Raw genomic sequence first — 22,378 nt, forward strand, 5'->3', positions numbered from 1 at the left:
ATGTAAAAATAAATAAATAAATAAGTGATTCTAAGGGGAAAAACAAGAAAAGATACCAGTCCCTTATTTTGGATAAATTAGTCATCACCACAGGAAGAGCTAACGATCCAGGATTACAGTAACAGTATATTCGTGTATATGTTTCAGTGTGATTGGAAATTTTTATGAACTTGTTAATACTTTTCCTCTTCACCAAAACAAAATGTTAAACATTAAATAAAAATAATAGCTTTCAAAAAAATAATAACAGCTTTAATGTTGACTTTTTTGTGACATGCCGCGCACTCTACAGATATGTTTAACTTCGTCCTCACAACAACCTATGAGGTAGGTAAGATTTTTGTCATCATTTTACAGATTAAGAACTGAGGCTCAGAGAGGGCAAGAAACTGGCCCTAGGCCTTCCAGCTTCTTCTTTTTTTTTTTTAAGATTTTATTTATTTGACAGAGAGAGAGACAGCGAGAGAGGGAACACAAGCAGGGGGAGTAGGAGAGGGAGAAGCAGGCTTCCCGCGGAGCAGGGAGCCCGACGCGGGGCTCGATCCCAGGACCCTGGGATCATGACCTGAGCTGAAGGCAGTCGCTTAACCAACTGAGCCACCCAGGCGCCCTATTTTTTTTTTTTTAAGATTTTTTATTTATTTATTTGACAGAGAGAGAGAGAGACAGCGAGAGAGGGAACACAAGGAGGGGGAGTGGGAGAGGGAGAAGCAGGCTTCCCGCTGAGCAGGGAGCCTGATGCGGGGCTCGATCCCAGGACCCTGGGATCATGACCTGAGCCGAAGGCAGATGCTTAACGACTGAACCACCCAGGCTCTAAGTGATGGAGCCAGGATTCAAACTCACATTAATCCTTCTGTCCACTGACTCTGAGCTAAGAAAGTTATAACCAGTTCACACTTGACAAATGCTCTGTGCTGTGCAAAATGTTCAGTTCTCATTACCTCCCTGTGAGGTCAGATGGGAGTACTTAGTACTAATCACTTGTATTTGTTGAGCACTTACTCAGCCCTACGAGGTAGAGATGACTACTGCCTTGAGGAGCATGGGGTTCAGAGAGGATGGCGAGCACTCCCACATCCTAACCACTAGGAAAGAGAGCCACGCGGGCTCCCTTTAGATGCAGTGGGGGCCTCTCTGGGGCACTCACTGCGGGTGCAGCTTGTACAGGGTGCCGTCCACTCCCACGGTGATCTTCAGGTACTCCAGGCCCTGGTCTTGCCTCCTCTTCTCCACGACAGCAGCCAGGCCGGCGCCATAGAGCTGGGCTGCCCGCCGGGACACGGCTCCGCACACCTCTTTCACCACAATGCTGTCCTCACACGTGCTGTCCAGGCCGAGCTGCTGCAGGATCCTCCTGACCTGGAGGAGGGCCAGCCGATCGCTGCGGGCAAGCAGAGCAGGACGTCAGGACCTGCTTCCTGGGGCCCTGGACCCTGCTCCGCGTGGCTCACAGCCCTCACATCCCTAGATGCCTTAGGCGGAAGGAGGAAAAAAATGATCCAGGCAATGGCTGCGTTAGAGCAGAATGCCAGAGCATCTGGGACTCAAGGAAGCCTGCGACTCCCCCCCACCACCAGAAGTCCCACCATCTTTAAAAAATAAAGTGTGGCCCCTCTGGTGTTAGGCATGTTCAAACCTATTATCTCACTAGAAGCTATTCTTAGATTCAGCAACCAACACATCGGGTGTACATTTTCAGAAGATGAATCTGAGGTTCAGAGTTGCTAGAGACTTACCCACAGACAGCAGAGAGCAGGGATTCAAGCACATGCCTTCTCACACCCAGTCTATCCTCTCCCCTGTGCATGCCAGCTCCCATTACTCTGGCCCTGTTCACCTGGAGGCCAACTTTCCTTCTACTTAATTTTTCTGATTTTCTGCTTTCTCTTCCCAACTAGACTACATGCTCTTTGAGGGTAAGACTGTATTCTCAATAGTAACCTGCATAGGGCTGTGTACATTCAATGGCGAAGTGAATAAATTAGTAAACAAAATACAATCAGCACTTCAGTGAACAGGAACCCACACACAGGACCATAAGCACATAAGCACAAAACAGAGAAGCACCTGCCATGGGGACAGGCTGGCCTCGAGTCTAGACCCTGATTATCTCCCAGTGAACTCCTAGAGCTCTGGCTTCCAAGCTAAACAAGGTAAAATTATATCCTTGACTGTCTCAAGGAATACAAAGGGAAGAAGAATGTTATTAAGGGAGAAAAACTGAGAAATAACCTGTCTGGCTATACAGTGGATTCAGCAGGTAAATGGTGGTGTAGTCAGAGAATATAATCCTTTGTAGACCCTAACAATGAGCTTGAGTGACAATGTTTAATGCTATGGCAAATGTTCATGACATATAAGTTAAAAAAATAGATGATAAAATACTATGTGCCATATGATCTTGGTTTGTTTTTGTTTTTGAATGTTTGTCTTTGTGCAGAAAAAAAAAAAATCAGAGCAGAAGGAAATCTGTTCAGATGCTGGTAGGATTACTGGTAGTTCTTATTTTCTTCCTTTTGCCTTTTTTTTTTTTAATTTAAGTAATCTCTACACCCAGGACACCTGGGTGGCTCAGTAGATTAAGCATCTGCCTTCAGCTCAGGTCATGATCTCAGGGTTCTGAGACCGAGCGCCGCATCGGGCTCCTTGCTCAGTGGGGAATCTTCTTCTCCCTCTCTCTGTTCATGTTCTCTCTCTCTGTCTCTCTCAAATAAATAAATAAAATCTTAAAAAAAAAGTAATCTCTATACCCAACTTGGGGCTTGAACTCACAACTCCGAGATCAAGAGTCATATTCTCTTCCAACTGAGCCAGCCAGGTGCCCCTTCCTTTTGCTTATGAATGAGTAATATTTGTATAGGATAAAAAAAGTGGATTTTTTTTTCAGTATGTAAAATAATAAAACCTGAAATTCCTTCCACAGTCTAGCCCATCACAGTTTACCTAGTTCTTTGACGTACATTCCCCTGCTCAACCCTTGGGTCAATCACTGGGGTTAAACAGTAGAGCATTTATCTTCTATAAGGAAAGAAATTGTCATCCAGGGGTGCCTGGGTGGCTCAGTCATTAAGCGTCTGCCTTCGGATCAGGTCATGATCCCAGGGTCCTGGGGTCGAGCCCCACATCGGGCTCCCTGCTCCACAGGAAGCCTGCTTCTCCCTCTCCCTCTGCCCCTGCTTATGTTCCCTTCTCACTCTCTCACTGTGTCTCTCCCTGTCAAATAAATAAATAAAATCTTAAAAAAAAAAAGAAATTGTCATCCAGAGAGGTAATGCGACTTGCCTCAGGTCACACAGCACAAGCAATCTTAAACTCAGGCTTGGAGACTGTAGAAGCCCAGGATTCCCCCCAAGAATCCCTGTTGCATCCATTGGACAATGTGCTTTGAAATGGGCCACAGTCAGCATAGCACCTCCCATTCCCAACTGGCAGGACATTGGATATGATTTTCTTTTTATTCCATGAAGTTTAAAAATAAAATACCTCGAAACAGGAAATCAAAACATCCAAAACAGACACCTTTTGTGCGGCAGAAGCAAATATTTCTGGAGGCATATAGGTCCTGCTAATTTACTTTTGTCCAAGAACATCTTCCTTTTTATTCAGGCAAAAAAAAAAAAAAAAAAAAAGGCAAGGCAAAGATAGTCCATTTGAGGAAGAAACCTTTTGCTCCCACAGCAAAAGAGGATCCCTCTGGTCATCAAAGGTGATGACTTTTAACTTACACTTTTGAATCTAATGGGTTGAAGCCAGACAAAAAGGATGCGGGATATCTGCTGATCAACATTTCAAAAACACAAAATTACTGCTGCTGCTACTGATTCTACCACCATCTCCTTAGACGGCAAGATCTGTTCTGCAACAGTCCATCTGATCTCTCTCATTAAGTACACTGCTTTCACTTCTAAAGAGTTTTCCTTTTCTCCCAAAGTGATTTTTGGCTTGCTGGCATCTGGCCATAAAGACCAGTAAAATTAACTGAATGAATGCAAATTGACAGAAATTCCAAACACCAAACTTCTGATAGAACCAGTGCTGGTAGGAAAAGCAGTGAAACTGACATGTTTGTACATAACTAGTGGTGGAAACTGGAACTATATTTTTAAAAGTGTGTCCTTAGGGAAATACTTCTTTTAACCAAACGCTTCTACTTCTAAGGAAATAATCTGTGAGATGCAAATGATAACACAAAAAAAGAAATATAATGGTGTTACACAGAATTGCGGAAATCCATAAATTACAAGCTAGATATCTTATACTAAAGGGAAAGTTTAGGGGCGCCTGGGTGGCTCAGTCGTTAAGCATCTGCCTTTGGCTCAGGTCATGATCTCAGGGTCCTGGGATCAAGCCCCATATCAGGCTCCCTGCTCAGCAGGGAGCCTGCTTCTCCCTCTCCCACTCCCCACTGCTTATGTTCCCTCTCTCGCTGTGTCTCTCTATGTCAAATAAATAAATAAAATCTTTAAAATAAATAAATAAATAAAGGGAAAGTTTAGTAAATTACAGTATAGCAATATAATGTAACATTACGCAGCCATTTAAAATGATAATTACACCAAAGAGTTGAGATGGGGAAGTTTCTCTTTCTAGAAGTATTCCAGCTAGAAATGTAGGAGTGTTAGTATTAACTTGTCATCATTTTAGAATCACAGATCTAAGCAATGAGCATCAATGACTGCTAAGATCATAAAAGACAGAGAGAGAGACAATTCAATGCCACCTATGAAATATTCTTGTCCAAACTTCAGTAGTGAATCTAACCAGGCATCTGGGTCTTCCTGTGAGTTTGCAAGAAATACAAGGGAGAGGAAAATGCTAAATGCTGTAATCAGCAAAATCTAGAACACAGGAAACTTCTAGGATACAATGACAGTTTCTTCATCAAATATATTCCAAGGGGAAACAAGAGGAGAAGTCTATACATTAAAAGAAATTTTTAAAAGACATATCAACCAACTGCACTTTATGGACCTTGTTTGGATATGGATGCAAACAAAAACCATTATTTGTAGGCAATTTGGAAAATAGAAACACTGGCAGGATATTTTGAGATTAAGGTTTATCATTAGCTGTTTTAGATGTGATGATAGTATATGGTTATGGGTTTTTTTATTACTTGTTTTTAAGGATTTTTTGTTTTGTGTTGTTTCAATTTTTTATTTAAATTCTAGTTAGTTAACATATAGTGTAATATTGGTTTCAGGAGTAGAAGGTTATGGTTTTTTCAAAGAACTAATATTTTAGAAATACATTTTAAAATATTTATAGATAAACTGACACAAAATGTGAGATTTGTTTCAAATCAATCCAGTTTGGGGGTGGGAAAAGCAGGAGTATATTAACGGACTGAGTTTGGCTGTGAGTTGATCATTGTTGAAGGTGGTGATGCAAATATTAGATTCATTTTACCATTCCCTCTACTCTTATATATTTTAAAATTTTTCGTAATTATTTCAGAATTGTAACTGAAAATTGTCATGTACAAACACTAAGTAAACAATATATAGAATGATATGTGTGGTATGATTGCAATTATGTTTACACACATTTAAAAACTTGAAAGGTAATATGCAAAAATCAAAACAGTTATATTTAATCATGACCATATGGGTGATTTTTTAAAAGAGTTTTCTTTCATATTATGGACACATCATCTTTTCAGAAACAAAAGAGGATCATTTTTTAGCCGAAGCTCACTCCCGTGTAACAGTTTAGGAAGCTCAGGGCTCAGGCACGCGGCTGGCCCTTCCGCTGTGTGCTGTGGTCCCTGATGCAGCTAGAGAGACAGAGCAGCTCTAGGAGGAAACCCCTTGCCCAGCCAGGCTCTTACTGTTTTTATTTTTAAATCTCAAGTCTGCTGGACCCCAGCCTGACAGTAGCACATCCCAGTCAGGGCCTCTCACACTGAGCAGGTGAACGTGATCCCACATCACCTTTCAATCTGGGACAGGAACTTGGTTTCAAAGATGCCCCTGGTCCGGAGACGCTCTGAAATCTGCCCGCGGAAGAGGAGACCCTGCTTGGTCAGGTCAATCAGGATCTGCCGCACAATCTCCCCCAGGTACATCCCACTGGTCATTTTCTCATATCTGTTTGGAGAATAGGGATAAGGTTGATACAAGCAGGAAAATCAGCACTGGTGAGTGGTTCACAAAAGGACCTTGAGTCTGGGTATGGATGGTATACCATTGGCATCCAACAACTGCCTGGTTTGGAGTAGTTCAGAGTGGGTAGCAGGCCCAGAGAAATGCAATGCAGAAGTCTGCACAATATGGGACAGCCAGTCTTTGGAGCCCTGTTGATCGGGAAGAACCCAGGTCCCAGCGATGCCCCGTACTGGACACATGAGTGAGCACAGTGAGCCATCATTCATAAAACAGAGAACTTGATCTCACAAGAGTGTCGGGAGGCCAGCATCTGGTACACAGCGGGCACTGAGCAAAAGCGAGTCCCTTTCCAGGTCCCAAAGCCAGTTCTCCTTGGCTTTGTATTATAAATCTGGTTTACTAGATTCCCCTTGGCTTTGTAATTGAAGAAATCTGTTCCATTAGAGATGCTGCTTCATGAAATACTCTACTTAAACCACACACACCAGGGGTTCTTTAAGCATGTTGGAAGGGAGCCAAGCCCTTTCTACCAGGCTGTGAGCTCCACGAGGGAAGGAGCAAGAGGAAAAGGGACTTTGTAACCAGCAGGCACTGACCAGGCACTGTGCACGGGCATGAGAGACAGCGTTACTAACAGTGATGAGGAGCTGGACCACCAAGGCCTGCAGGTCAAGTGGGAAGCTGTGTCTGAGACTTGTGTGCTGGACCTGTATTCACTTTACTGCTCAGGACCTCAGCAGTCTAAGGAACCAATACTCAAATAATAGTGACAGCGAAGCAAACTCAAATGTGTTGCTCCCTTAAACTCTCACTCTAAAAATGTGAGCCTCCAATGGATTCAGACACAAAACTAAGTCAGAAGGCACTTACCCCTTGAGAAGAGCCATGATGCTCGAATGCCCCAACTTGGGATTCAGAGATAAGGTCCCTTCTTTTTGGAGCAATCCCTGGTTCAGCTGGGCTTCCCACAACTCACCTTCCTTCCAGCTATGAAGGCTAGTGCCGAAGGAAGACCAAGGACCATTAAGGCTGGTCCTGGCCTTGCCCAGGTATCTTCCTGTACAGGATTGTTGGTTCCACAGTTACCAAGGCATCTGTGGCCCACATATCCCATTACATTTCCTATCTGTTCAACTTCGCCACTGGGATATCATCATCATGATAAATCTATATTTTCATCTTATTTTATATACTAAGACACTGAGTTTCATTGTGACAAAGAACATATGGCCTGATAGTAAAGCATTTACAATCTGGTCCTTTAAAGAAAAAGTTTGCTAACACCTGCTGTTATGGATGGGCCTGAGTTAATTATCAATTCCTAGCATGCTAACTCTATCTCTACCTACCCCTTTCTCCTTGACTCAAGAAGCTAGATGAGAACACAAGTGAAAATGTACTCGATTTTTTTTTTAAGAATCATTCATTGATTTCAGTATTTTTAGTAGTATGGTTGGTAATTAGAATCTACCTCCCCAGTGACTGTGACCCATGATGGGACATGACATCATGGTTGAGAACCAGTACTCCCATCCACCACCTGCTTGCACTTCCCCACCCCCAGAACAGCAGAGGTCACCAACCTGGTAGCCAGACCTTGAAAGGCTGAGGATGTTGACCTCTAAACTGGATCTACTAGAAGCCCATCCCGAAAGGGCCCACTAAGTCAGCATGCCCCTGCTCTGTGACACTTGGCCCACACTGAATGAACTTGGTGACCATGTCTAAATCACTTCCAAAGCCACCACTGGACCTTATGGTACCTTATGGTGATTAGAAAAAGCCACCCCTTCTTTCTACTTCTTGGAAACTTGTCCTGTATTTTGCTTTTGTTCCAATAAGACACTTCACTGACCTCTGATGTGGAGTAGTAATAAAAATACAAAGCTATAGCAGCTATGATATGAATATAGTACCCCCCCGATCTGATAAAGTCATACACTGCACAACCACATAAATATACACATCCACCCTCCTCACCTCTGTTTGCCAGGGTTCAAGGACCCCTCATCCACCTTCTTGTCATATCGGGTCCGGATGTCGTCTATGCAGCCGTTATCTCCAAATGCTCCCCACTCTGTGTTAATGCACATCTTCCCTTCGTCCCCTTCCACCAGTTCAATGTTCCTCATCTCCTCCATGTAGCACATGTTGCTGCCTGTTCCTAAAAGGAAGCATGGAGGGACTTTAGACTTCAAAAACATCACCAGGTCCTAAAGAGGCAGAGGGGGGCAGCGGAGAGAAATTTAGGCTTGAAGTCAGGTATGACTGGGTGTGAATTCCAGCTTTACACTCGTAACTAGGGGACCATAGACAAGTATCTCATCTTTTAGAGGTCCAATTTCTTCATCTGTAAAAAGGAAATAATACCTGCCTTATAGGCTTGTTCTAAAGAAAACAGTGAGATGCTTCCTCCACATAGTAAGTGGTGCCTGAGAGAACACCATCCTCCCCCTCCTCGTCACCACCATCACATTACATCACCATCACATTACATCACCATCACATTACATCCTCATCCTCACCATTACTGTTAAGCTATAGGTACACAAGATGGGCTCCCAAGTAGTCACAGTTAGCAACCAGAGCTAGAAGGGACCATGAGGAATTATCTAGTCTTGGAGAGGTAAACATTGGTATCTGTAGGCAGGCCACTTTCTTTCTCCTTTGCCCCTGACCTGGTCTCAGAACTATTCTCAGTGCAACAGTCCAGGCAACTATTATATGCAATCAAATAAATCTCACCCCTTTGCCCTCCTAATCCTAGCCCCCGCCCCAACAGATAAGGAAACTCAAGCCCAGGCAGAGTAAGTAACCTGTCCATTGTCACAAAGCAGGTAAGAGCTACAGTGAGATGAAACCTCTTAGTTGGCATTGGAGGTGTCTCACTATATCCCCATCTCCTTGTTCTATCCCCTGCTCACCATCGGGAAGCCCAGACAGCCAACTGGAACAACTTTCCCAGATTCCGTCATTACTAACCTGTGCCTGTCCCTTGGAATGCTCATCTCCATCTTCACCTGTTCAAATCCTACCCATCCCCTCACCAATTAGAGAGTCAGCCCCCTGAAATCCACCCTTGCCCTTAATCACTGCCAGAATTCTCCCCAAAGCCCCTTAAATGCCTATAGCACGTGCCAGGCCACTCCCTTCCCTTCTAGGTTTCTTTCCAACTCTCCCCCATCCTGCACACCCACAGCCAGAAGAGGTCAGTTAACAGAGGAGGTGTACATTGGAGCTGATGAAAATCAGCCCCAAAACAACAGTGGTCTCGTTCCGGTCTGGATAATCTACCCCAAGGCCCTAATTTGAAAACCCCTCTTTCTACGCTATTCTCCTTCCTCAACAAAAGGACGTTGGCTTAGGACCCTTAAGGAGAAAGATATGAAGTAAAAATTTAGAAATTAGGAGACCTGGAATCCTAATCTTAACTTAATCTCTGCCTTGGACAAAGCTGGCTTTAGAAGCTCTGTGTAATGGAACAATGCTCCACCCAACCCCACCCCCACCCCCAGCCCCACACTATGTGAAAAGGAAACCACCAAAAGATCAGACAGGAGTAGGCTAATGGGACATGCCTGACCACTTACCTGCAATCAGGCCAATCTCACAATTAGGATCTTCATAGCCACAGGTCATCATTGTCCCCACTGTGTCATTTACAACTGCAACTATGTCCAGGTCAAACTCCTGCAAAGGGAGTAGCCATACTATAAGTAGGATGTGCACACCAAACAGGCTCAGGAGGGGCATATCAGCACAAGGGGGGCAGAGACCAGAGCCATAGGAATGGGCACAGGATGGCAGAGCAAAGGGGCCTGGGAGAAGGTACAAGGTTGGGCATGAGCCTCAACACCATAACATACATTTCTCCTCTTGATGGCTTCCCTGAGCATGTCCACCATGTCTTCCCCTTCACAATCAGTGGCCTTGAAGCCTTTGGTCCACTCAATGAGTGTTCCCTGAAAGAAAGGAGAAATTTATTTGAGCAATAGTTTGCTGGGACCACTACCCTACCTCAACATCAAAGAGATGCAAAGTGCTATGGTCGGCTGCTAGTCACTGGGCCTGGATCATAGTGATTCTATGTCTAATTCAGCAAGGACAGATTAAGATGTGATGAAAGATAAAAGCTACAACACGTCCATCAAAGCACGGTTCCACAATGAAAAACTAGAGGCAGCCTATCGTTCCAATGATATAGATCTATTATCTTGTGCCTCGATATAGGAAATGTTTAAACAGTTATAAAAAATCAGGCTGTCAGAGAACATTGACTCTTAGAGAAAGATGTTCATCATACACTGTAAAGTGAACACAAATTAAACAAATACATTATTCTTTTAAAAACCACACAGACACACGCACACGTGCACACACACACACACACACACACTCATATGTAGAAAAAGGTGTGCAACAATGCCCACACCAGGAAGTTGACAGGGTTCTTTCTGGGTGCAAGATTATGGGTGCCTTTTAGTCTTTCTCTTTTGTGTGTCCATATTTTCTAGTTTTCCCAAAGTTCACATGTATAATTTTTATAATACTGAGAAAAAGTATTTTTCATTTTTTTAAAAGAAAGCCCAAGATTACATTCTTAGCCGGAGGCAGGAGTTAGTCTAGCCTCAGAATCCACAGCCTAGGGCTGGGAGTGGGGTGAGGGCTGGTCACGCTGGGGCGTCTAGGCTCGGAGCTCCTGGGATAGGGGAGGGGGCTAGCAGCTCTGATGGCAGTGCCCCCATCCCCATGGGCTAGATGGCCATCTCACCCTGGGGCCCTCGGCCTTGGTCTCCCTCCTTCTCTCCACAGTCCTTGGGAGGTTCGGCTCCCTCGTTCCTTCCCTGGTGGATGTATGTAGAACATCAGAGATTCACCCCCAGTTGAAAATCTTTCGTCTTAGTTGCAATTACACAAAAATAATATTTTTTGAAAGTCTTTCTTTTTGCTCCCTAGCCATTGTGGCTTTGCTCCCAGCTGTCCGTTTGTCTCCCCCTCCCTCTTAACTGTGTATCCATGAATCTGTCAGAACCCCTGGGAGAGGCCTAGAAACCCGGTGTCCTGGTCAGGAGGAGCGGCTGTGCCTGGGCATGCACTGATCATTCAGGACTGTGGACAGCGGCACACGGCTGTCTGAATGGTGTATTAATTTTTAATGGCAGCAGTCATACAGTGATATGTTGCCCTTGTAAAAAATTAAAGTGTTACTGATAAGGACAAAGTCCCCTTTAACTTACCATCCCCCCAGTCTGAGAGGTAACCTCTACTATCAGGCTGATAGGACTCCCTCCAGACCCTTCTCTCTCCATTTACATGTATTTTAAAATAAATTCACACTGTGTGTGGACTACTGTAATTTGGTTTTCCCACTTAATAATGCATCTTCTAGACCTTTCCGGGTCAGTTAATATGGATCTGCCCCCTCCCTTCACTGAGTGGAATATTCCTCAAATATAACTGCATAGAAATAAAAAATACCTATGAAATAAGTACTATTTTATCCCCGTTTTTCAAATGAGGAAACGAAGGTCCAGAGGGGTTAAATAATTTGCCTCCGGTCACACAGTCAGTAAGTGGAGAAGCCAAGATTCCATGACCTTCCAGACCCAGGCTCTTAACCACCGCGTTCACTCTGCTGCCTCCAGTCAGGTGGGCGGTGTCCGTGAGGCACTTAGAACAGTGTCCGGCACGGAGCATGCACTATGCATGTGCCTGGTAAATGCAGATCAGGTAAGTAATTCCTTATGATTGCTCTGCCAGAGTTTCTTTAGCCATCCTCCACTGCCATGTGAGCGATTTCTCATGTTTCCTTATTAAAAAGGGGGTGCTATAGTGAACATCCTTGATCACTCCTTCTCGGCGCATGTTTGAGAAATGGAATCCTAAGAACTGGATCTTCTGGCTCTTAGCATTCTGGCATTTTTAATTTTAAGAGAGCCAGCCGTATGACCAGATAGTTCAGCCCTTTGAACCCCTCTCTCCCCATTCTCTGAATAATAGGGTGGGAAGGAACTGCTTGCATGTGTGTTTCCATGGTGTTCTCAAAGCCCTGAAGAGATCTGTTCCAGTTCTGATTTTGTACCGACCCATCAGATGAGACCTGCGTGGCTTGAGTTTCTCATATGCAAAATGAAATGGGATAAAAAATAGAGTGTAACGCATACAATAAGAATATTATTTCTTGATCTTGGGGTTTTAATTATATATATATGTAGGTGTACTGTGTATTATAGCCAAGATGGTTCCAGGACATTGGTTCTGGGTCCTGGTTTCCCCAAGGGTAAAGTGCAAGAGCCTGGGCTCTCAGGTCGGTGTCCTGGGTTGGAACCTTCCACCACTGTTTATAGATGTGGCAACTTGGACAACTGACTCAACCTCTCCATGCCTCTGTTTTTCTTAACTACAACGTGGCAATTAAAGATAGTGTGTATACATACAATGAGCTATTTCATAACAATGAAAATGGAACATAAGAAATAGAAAATATTAAATGGTTCAAATGCTTAGTTATGTTTCCCCAGCTGCCCTGAACCTGAGACCCTTAAATTAGGCAACAAACAGTGACCCAGAGGTACTGCAAGGTTCCTCTGGTGGACAGCGCACTGGGCTGTCTGGAAGGCTGTTGGGCTGTCTTACCTTGTCGATGCTTGTCTGCCTGCAGGGAAATGAGAACGTGAAGCCCAAAGGCAGCTGGGCTCCCTTGAGGCCCATGTAGTCCAGGAAGTCAGCAATGCACTGCACAATGTGGTCGAACAACTGCAGAGAGAGAGCAGCAGTCATCCCAGGCCCGCAGCGATACGGGGGGCAGGCGGCACCTCGGGCACAGAACTCCCCCGCCCCTCCTGTACCTCCTCGCCGGTGCCCTGCATGATCTCCAAGGGGATGGCAAAGATCTTGTTGTACATTCGCACCGACCTCCGTCCACTTCTGATCTTTACCAGGAGGACTCGAAAGTTGGTCCCCCCCAGATCCAGAGCAAGGAACTTCCCTTTCTCTGTGGTGGAGAAAGTGGGAGCTGCATTCCACCAGCATGCACAGAGCAGGGGCTCATGTGGAGGCACTGAGAGGGAGAGGAGCTGCCAACACAGAGCAGACTCAGAGCCTTCTCCCTTGGGGCTCCCGAGCCAGAGGAGCGTGGGTCACCCAGCACAGCATCCCAATGCTGGACGGGCACTTGGAGCCTATCTGAGGCCAGCCTGCTTTTCTTGGTATCTGGTAAAGGCTTCGTATGATACTTAAGCTCAAGGAGCCTCTGAAGATGAATCCAAGTCAGGCTACACTGACCGCAGTGAAACCTGGAGGATGTTTCCATCTTATCTCTATGGCCCACAGGAATTATTCACCATGAGCATGAAATGATTCTTCCTGCCCCATGCTCTTCCCATTTGTGGATTCCCACACCTGCTCCTGACTCATAAGAAGCCATGTCGAGGCTGATGCCCCCCACTATCATCCAAGGCCACCCCAATAGTATCTCTCATTTCTCTGACATAGCAGAGCATCAGAGTCTGTCCTGTATGATCTTTCACCTTGCCCTCTGCCTCTCTCACTCTGTTCTGTCCATAGTGGTTATTCTGCTGTTTCTTGAATTTGCCAAAGACATCACTCCCAGCCAGCTCTCTAATCCCTTCTCCTGCTCTATTTTTCTTTGTAGCACCTGCTGCTACATGGCCTCATATGGCATTTATTGTCTGCCAGCCCAACAGAATGTAAGCTCCACAAGGGTGGGGATTGTGTTTTACTCCCTGCGCTATCACCCTGCCTGGACCAGAGCTTGACATATTGTAGATGCTTAATGGAACTTTGAAAAATGAAGGCAGGGGCACCTGGGTGGCTCAGTCGGTTAAGCATCTGCCTTCGGCTCAGGTCATGATCACGGAGTCCTGGAATTGAGCTCCACGTCAGTCTCTCTGCTCAGCAGGGAGTCTGTCTCTCCCTCTGCTCCTCACCCTGGTCTCGTGCTCTCTCTCACTCTCTCTCTCAAATAAATAAATAAAATATTTTTAAAAAATTAAAATTAAAAAATGAAGGCAGAAGGATGAAAGGAATGAAAGAATAAACACTTGAACAGTGTCTTTTACTGCTCTTAGTTTCTTTCCCATGTAGACTCGAAGGATATTGGCTCTGGAAAAGATCTCTGTTGTTGAGAGACCCCAAGTGCGGCTGTGCGACCTTGAGTATGTCATCTGACCTCTCTGAGTCTCAATTTTGGCAGCAATAAAATGGGAATCATTTTTTCTTTGTGTAACATACAAAGTGGTTGTGAGGATGAGATGAAATTAAAGATTCCAAAACAAATTACAAGATATAAAGCATTTTACAAAGGTCATTATTTCCAGGTGAGGCTCTTGAGGTTCAAAGAGGTGAAGTCACTCGTCTAAAGACCTGACCCCGCTGTTTAGTGGCTCCTCTTGGCTGAGCACAGGGAAGAATCAAGGATCAGAAAAGTCAGGGGCAGAAAATAATGAGAGCAGAGAGGAAGAGCCAAGCGCCAGGAGAAGAGAGAGAGGGAAGCAGGCAGGAGACAAGCCAGACGAGTCCAAGTATCCAGATGGCAGCTCCGGGGGACAACACCTGGGTCTTCTGTTTGCCAGCAGCATGGGGTACATGGCATGTTCTCAACTACGCAGGCACGCACATATAACCTCACTTAGGTATTCTTCCATTGCAAATGCCTGGGATCCACCAAGGCAAACAGATTTGGAAGGAGTACTGACCTCCTACCTTAACCCCCCTCCCTCCATTACAGAAATGAATCCAAGGCTTTTAAAACTAAAAACCTGGGGTGCCTCTGTGGCTCAGTCAGTGAAGCATCTGCCTTTGGCTCAGGTCATGATCCCGGGGTCCTGGGAAGGAGCCCTGAGTCGGGCTCCCTGCTCAGCGGGAAGTCAGCTTCTCTCTCTCCCTCTCCTCCCCCTGCTCGTGCTCTCTATTTTTCTCTCTCTCTCTCAAAGAAATAAATAAAATCTTCTTTTAAAAAATTAAAAAAATAAAATCAAACTAAAAGCCTAACTGGATTGAAGGAGTTTTGATGGGAACTCTGGGCGCGGCCCACCTGTGCCATCCGGCATCCCGCAGACGTAGGTGGGCAGCATCTTGACTGTGGCCATCAGGTGGGTGTCCTTTTTCAGCCCGTACTCAAACTCAGTCCTCATCTTGCTCTGCACATCCATTAGCTGCTCTCGAGTCAGCCGGAACAAAGCCAGCACCTCATCGATCTGCTTCCGTTGGGCCTGCACACGGGAGGCCACCGCGGTCACCATGGCAGCCCCCTTGGTGCTGCCACTCTCGGACAAGAGGAAGCGGACGTCACAGTTTGGGACCAGTCTCCTCACCACCTTGTGCAGGCGTTTCGGGTATCTGAAGGCAGGGGCGATGGCAAAATATGTAACAATCATAAAGGCCCAGGCCTGGCCCATGGGAACAGACGCAGGTATAGCAGTGGAATGGGGGTCCTGAGGAGCCTTGCTGGGCTGGGTTTACCCCTTTAGTTGCCAGATGATGATGGGGCAAGGGGCTGACTGGGGGAGGGACTAGGCCAGCTAGGGTAGTGGAAGGGACACTTGGAGGATCAAAGAAGTGGTTATTTTATCACTAATATTTCCATCAGTAGGGCATATCCACACATAATGTATTGGCTGAGCATCATCTGCGTCCAAAGGGGAAGGGTCCTTTCCCCAGCTCTTTTCATTGTGTACCTGCCTGACTCCCAATACCACCTCTATTAGCTGGAGGGGCTCTCCCACTCCCTCCTTCTGGGAAATTCTCATTTCCCTGCATTTTCCTACCAGTATCCTTCCTGCGAACTTGGCAACCTCTGCCCTTCAGATTTTTCCCCATCTGTAACTGAGTGTATTTTACTTTCCAATATTAGCAGGTATTCAATAGTAATAGACAGATAGCTGGAGGGATAGATGGACAGATGGATAAATACCTGGATGGATGCCCTTCTAGTCAGGCAACTGGGCTTAGCAGAATATCTCTTTAAGAATGATCCCCCCAAATAACCCAGCCAGCTAGATGAATACGGCCTCTCTTTGCCCTGTAAACTCAGCACGGAGAGGAGATGGTTGGTTCCAGCCATACAGAGAAGCAGCGGAGTTTGGAGAGAATGCTAGGTTTCTGTCCTGGGGAGACTCGCTGGCGGGGGGTGTGCGCCCCAGGCAGCACTCACTGAGGGTGTATCTTGTAGACCGTGCCATCCATGCCCACCGTGGTCCTGAGCCGCGCCAGCTTCTTGTTCTCCCGGAGGCGTGTCAGGATGGCTGCCAGGGCCGCTGCACAGAGGTTGGCTGAACGGAAGGAAACAATGGTGCAGACGTGCTGGACTGCGATGCAGTCGGCCTCCGAAGGCTCCAGGCCCAGATCTGTCAGGATCTCTCTTGTATTGGCAAGGCCTTCCTTATACCTGGCCAGGGGACAGGAATGAGAGGGCCACGTTTCTCCATCCCATGGAAGTTCCCTCAGAGAACCAGCTTTCCCACCTCTCAGGATTGTGAAAATAAATAAGCTGACACATCGTGATATAATAATGAAAACTGTATCAAAATGATCATAGCAGCCACCGTTTACTGAACACTCACTATGTGCCAGGCACTCGTCTGAAGATTTGACAGGCATAGAGCGGGTTACTTGTCCACACTTACATAGCTAGGAAGTGCAAGGGTCAGGATTTGAACTCAGGCAGTTAGATCATAGAACCCACCCTTTTAACTTCCACAGAAACTCAGTCCCTGCCATGCTCTGCACAAACAGATTCTAGGAGTCAGATGTCACTCTGCTGAGCTCAGAATCTAAACTCATTACAAAGCTCAGAGCAATGCCAGGGTTTCTAAGCCAGAGGAACAGGACCCTGAGTGGACTGGAGCCAGCTGCCTTCACCAGCCATCTCCCCATTGCAGGGACCTCTGTGTGAGGCCTCAAATCACCAAAGCCAAGGCCAGTCCCCAACAGTACCAGGTAGAGAAGCCTCTTGCTAGAGCAGGAGTTCGTAACTTAGATTCCATGCATGGGCTTTAATGGGTCAAGGTTGTCCTAATATCGTAAGGAATATTGAGTACAAACACGCATTTTTGTGGTAAAGGGTCCAGAACTTGAATTAGATCCTCAAAGGGGTCTGGGACCCTAAAAAAGCTTTAAATCACCACTTTGGGGAGAAGGAAGGCAGCAAAATATAAGAAAGGAGTAGATCTCCAACTGCGGACTCCCTGGCCAATGAAACCAACAAGAAGCCGCATCAGAGTCACAGAAGGCATTGCCAACCCACCCAAACCTGGGCCCAGGTCTGAAGCTGTCCTGGTGAAGATCGGGATGGATCTGGTCCCTTCTGCTGTGCCACTACCATGAGCATACAACGCCTTGGCTACCCACCCTCACCCTCTGCGGACTCAAGGTGAAGGGACCCAGCCAGCAGCTTACTTCTCCATGGCAGCCACGTGCCGTGTTTCAATCTTGCCCTTAGTGTGGAGAGCAGAAGACTTCTCACCGCTGAACAGGAGACCTGCCTTGGCCATCTTCAGCAAGATGATCCTGACAAGTTCGCCCAGGTACAGGCCGCTGATCATCTTCTCAAACCTATGATTTAGTGAACAGATCAGTAACAGCTATGGTTATGGTTATGTAGCATCCTTTCCCTATGCCCACAAGCCATGGCCCATCATCAGGACCATGAGCAATGGAAGGACCACTCCATGGCTCAGGGGGCCTCAGGCCCCATCCCAGCCTGGGGTGCCTTTGGGAGCTCACTTATCTCCTCTGGGCTACACTCCCCTCACCTATAAAAAGAGAGAACTATACTAGAGGAGATCTAAGATTCCATCCTGCTCATGAAGTGCTTGAATCCAAGAATCTTTATCACAAATCACCCCTGGCCATGGGGGTAGCATTCTCATATTAGGCATAGGAATCTCGAACTCAGGAAATTCAGGTGATCCCAAGATTGCCAACCATGGCGTGACAAATCCAAATTTCAGATGCTTCCAATGCCTACACCATGCTTCTGGCCAAGAGAGAAAGATGCTGTATCTGGGAGTTGGGCTTGAGAGGCTCTACAGCCCGAGAGGTTCTATAATAGTATAGATGAAATATCCCTGCTACCTACACCTCAACTCTGAATCTGCATCCGACAAGCAATGACTAACTGTTTCCCAGGCAAACAACTAAATATAATTTTTATTCTCCAAACATAATAGGGCACAAAATCAAGGACAACCTGTTTTCTAACCAACTTAATCTATTTCATTAGAAAAAGTCATAGAACATCGCAGAAACAGAATACAGTCAAAAGAAATCCAGGTTGGGTTTGGGGAAATGAAGTTCATTTTAAGTGAAATGGAGAGAGTGAGGGTGATAAGGTCCAAAAAAATGGTCCTACTTTCTTGGGCCATGACTGCTCTGTGTCACCAGTGAAATGGGTGTGTGTGCCTGGGGGAGCAGTTATGTCCAAAGCAAAAATTTGCTTTCTGGGTATGCAGTGCTAGTGTTTGAATGGTTTCTAGGAGGTACTTTAAATATTCATTCACCAGAGCTTCTTGGAAAATTGGCCAGGACTAGCAAAATGCACAAGGAGTCTGGAACATTTACTGGGCCAGAAAATAAGGAAGTCTGTCAAGAGTGATGTGAACACATCGAAAGGACACAGGGACCAGCTTGAAGGGGCTTCCATTGGCCAAATGTGAAAATATTTGAGCATCAAAATAAATAATGATAGGAAGAAATGATACCCCATTAAATAAAAGAAAGAATCCCTGTGTTCCTATGAGGATAAACAGATCAATGGAAGAGATAGGAAAGCCATGATTTACAGGAGGTTCACAATGAATAAACATGATGGATTTAGAAATTTGTCAATGGATGCTCAAAATAAAGAGTGAAAGTTTAATGGGAAAGGGGATATTTCCATAGTCACAAAGTATCTCTTCACCAGATACGTATTCACAACAGAAGGAATAATAACAACCTTCTGGGAGAGAAACCTGTTGCGCAGTTCCTTGGCCAAGTGATCTGAGGGAGCATCTCAAGTAGTGAACAAACATCGAGGGCCTCCAGATACGATGCACTGAGGAGGACACACAACCCTTCTGTGATAGTTCTGCCAAAAACACACACCTGAATCTACTCATGAGGAAACGGTGGACAGTTGAGGGACATTCTGTATAATAAACGGCTTGTATGAAAAACAAAGAGATACTACAGAGGCTTTCCAGGCTCAATGAGGCTAAAGAGAAAGGCCACAAGATATCATGTGTGATCCTGAACTGAGCCTGGACCAGGACCATTCTTTTTTTCTTTTTTTATAAAGGACATTAATGGGGCAGCTAGTGAATTTTGAGTAAGGTCTGTAAATTAAATATTAGAACCGATTAAGTGTTAATTTCCTAATTTTGATAATTATACTTTGGTTATATGACAGAATATACTTGTTTGCAGATAATACACTTTGAAGTATTTACTTCAAAGGGATATTATGTTTGTAATTTAGTCTCAAATGATTCAGAAAAGTAATTTTATTCAGACATTTTGTGTATATGTGTATGTATATACATGAACACAGAAACAGAGAGAGAATATTAGTATTTAAGGAATCTAGGTGAAGGGGAATTTTGTACCACTTTTGTAACTTTTCTGTAAGCCTGAAATTATTTAAATTTTTTAAATGCCTTTTCGTTCAACAAAAACTTAATGAACTACAATAATGTGTAAGACACTGCGCATAGAAAGGAAAGAAAAATCAGATGTGCAGCTCTGGGGGCTCAGCATGCAGGCAGAGCTGAGGCAGACCCAGAGACTTCTCCTGGTGAGCATGGAATGAGAGCCGAGAAAGACTCCCCAAGACCTAAGCTAGGAAGGCATCACAGCAGGTGCTGTGATCAGGCCTCTGAGAAAGTGGGGTGGCAGGGAGCACTGGAAACACAAACGAGGAGCTGGCCTGAGTCCTGCTCCCTTGGGCTGCACTGGTTTTGTTCTATTTTTGCTCGTCTGAAGGCACCGAGAGGGCAGGACCTGAGTCACCTGGTTCCCAGCTGTATCTCCCCTGCCCCACACATACACGCTCCAGAAATATGGACTGAATTAGAATTGGGGTTATGACCTAGGGGAGATCACTCCATTTCCTTGCCTTCACTTTCACAGGTGCCCGATGAAACTGAAACCCAAGCCTCACCTCATAAACTCCTTGTGACGGGTAACTGGTCACAACTAGAAAGCCTCCCAGGTTCAAGGTGTACGTGAGTGACTGGGTATTTACTGACGCCAACGCCCAGATGACAGCACAAGGGGACTCACAGCTGCTTCCCGGGGTTGAGAGAACCAAGGTCCAGCTCCCTGTCGAACTCGGTGCGGATGTCCTCCAGAGCCCCGTCGTCCCCGAAGGCCCCCCACTCCGTGTTGATGCACATCCTCCCCTCATCGCCTTCCACCAGGTCAATGTTGCTCATGTCCTCCATGTAACATGCGTTGGTGCCGGTGCCTGCACGAGGGATCAGAGCAAATACGCAAAGACCGAAAGGTTCCCAGCTGAGCGAAGACATAGAGAACTCTTAACTGCCTGAGAGCCCTCTGAATGTACCACAAAGTGCTTTTGATCCACTTCCTGGGGCCGGTTCTCACTGAGGGAAGCAGCTTTGGCAAGCCTGGGAGTTCATGAGGAATAAAGCTGACATGTCAAGTCTACACTTCTCAGATGTTAATGGTTTGCTGTCATGAATGGGGTCGATTGTGAAGAAGTCCCTGATGAATATGTATGAAAGCTGACAAAGCACATTTACAAAGAGGATGAGTTAACCTAACCTTATAAATTAAAAAAAAAAAAAAAATCACCAACCCACAGTAATTTTTTTAATCCTTTCCTTAAGCTACTTAGCCTCTTCTCTATTTGATACTAAAAATATTCTTTACTCTGCCTGCCACAATTTGTTCCTAGCAGAAGCTACATCCTTATCTTTGACAGTTATTAGCTACCACATAAGAAAGCAACATTCCACTATTCAAACACAAAATCACTCCAAGGAAATGCCTCAAACACTAGAATATTGGGGAGTGGCTACAAATTGGGCAGTCTGTGTGGGACCCACCGGGATGATGGAAATGTTCTACAACTGGATTGTGGTGATGGTTAGGAAACTCTACATACGCTAAAAATCACTGGATTGTCCCCTGGCCAGACTTATCAAAAAGAAAAGAGAAAGGACTCAAATAAATAAAATCATGAATGAAAGAGGAGAGATCACAACCAACACCAAAGAAATACAAACAATTGTAAGAACATATTATGAGCAACTACATGCCAGCAAATTAGACAATCTGGAAGAAATGGATGCATTCCTAGAGATGTATAAACTACCAAAACTGAACCAGGAAGAAATAGAAAACCTGAACAGACCCAAAACCAGTAAGGAAATTGAAGCAGTCATCAAAAATCTCCCAACAAACAAGATCCCGGGGCCAGATGGCTTCCTAGGGGAATTCTAAAAATCATTGGATTGTACACCTTAAATTAGAGAAATTTTTGGGCTCAAAGCTGCTAAAAAATTATTTTTTTTAAGTATCTTCCCCTGTCTAATGCTCTGGTTTGAGGATTTTAAAGCCAACCTAAGAAATTTCTTGAGAGAAGCAGAATGTAATGCAATACCTGGAAAAAGCTTTTCTAAGAAAAGTGTGGACACAATTTAGGCATGTGCAGCCTACCAGACACAGTCACTGAGACACAGTGGACGGCGGCTAGAAGCCATGGCTGGCATGCGCCCATCCCATTGTGAGCTGTGGGGCTCCGGAATTAGGAAGGCAGATCAAGCCCCTCAGGTGTAAAGATTCTGCCCCTTGGAAACTCCAGCTGAGGAGAAGGGTTGGAAATTACAAAAAAGCAATTCAGAAAACTCTCTCCAATAGTGGTAAGGGAATGGGGAGATGGCAGGAACTATTCAAGAAGAGCCGATAAATCCAATCCGTTTGGCTTTATTGTCTCCCACACTGCCTTCTCACAGACGCCTCTGGCAGAACCCCTGCCAGCTCAGGTGTTGAGGACCACGCAGCAGACACCTCTGCTGTGCTGCAATATCCCTGATCTAGGCCCCATCGTGTCCTACCTGCATAGGGGAATGGCCTCTTGGCTGGTCACCTTGCTTCCATTCTTGCCCCCAGTAGTCAAGTCTCTGTCTGACACAGCAGCCAAAATGAGCTTCTTAAAAATGCATACCCCCTTTATCCATCCCCCACCCAAAGCCCTCCAGTGCCTTCCTTCCTGCCTCCTCTTGGGATAGAAGCCAAAGACC

At 45.5% G+C, this 22,378-nt stretch overlaps 1 protein-coding gene across 1 annotated transcript in view; it reads right to left on the reverse strand.

The window, feature by feature from the left end:
• Positions 1 to 827: 827 nt before the first annotated feature.
• The window catches only part of HKDC1 (hexokinase domain containing 1), a 39,377-nt gene continuing 17,826 nt past the window's right edge, over positions 828 to 22,378 (reverse strand). The window contains exons 7-17 of the mRNA XM_081824145.1: positions 20,394 to 20,577; positions 17,529 to 17,684; positions 16,285 to 16,518; positions 15,166 to 15,470; positions 12,959 to 13,104; positions 12,747 to 12,866; positions 9,977 to 10,072; positions 9,701 to 9,800; positions 8,091 to 8,274; positions 5,937 to 6,092; positions 828 to 1,384 (exon numbers count right to left, since the gene is read on the reverse strand). Coding sequence (XP_081680271.1) covers positions 1,147 to 1,384; positions 5,937 to 6,092; positions 8,091 to 8,274; positions 9,701 to 9,800; positions 9,977 to 10,072; positions 12,747 to 12,866; positions 12,959 to 13,104; positions 15,166 to 15,470; positions 16,285 to 16,518; positions 17,529 to 17,684; positions 20,394 to 20,577 — 1,919 coding nt within the window. The 3' untranslated portion in view covers positions 828 to 1,146. The remainder of the gene's footprint in view (positions 1,385 to 5,936; positions 6,093 to 8,090; positions 8,275 to 9,700; positions 9,801 to 9,976; positions 10,073 to 12,746; positions 12,867 to 12,958; positions 13,105 to 15,165; positions 15,471 to 16,284; positions 16,519 to 17,528; positions 17,685 to 20,393; positions 20,578 to 22,378) is intronic.

Source organism: Leptonychotes weddellii, chromosome 6, assembly GCF_054177405.1.
Source record: "Leptonychotes weddellii isolate Sample4059 chromosome 6, ASM5417740v2, whole genome shotgun sequence".
In the NCBI taxonomy this organism is placed as follows: Eukaryota; Metazoa; Chordata; class Mammalia; order Carnivora; family Phocidae; genus Leptonychotes; species Leptonychotes weddellii.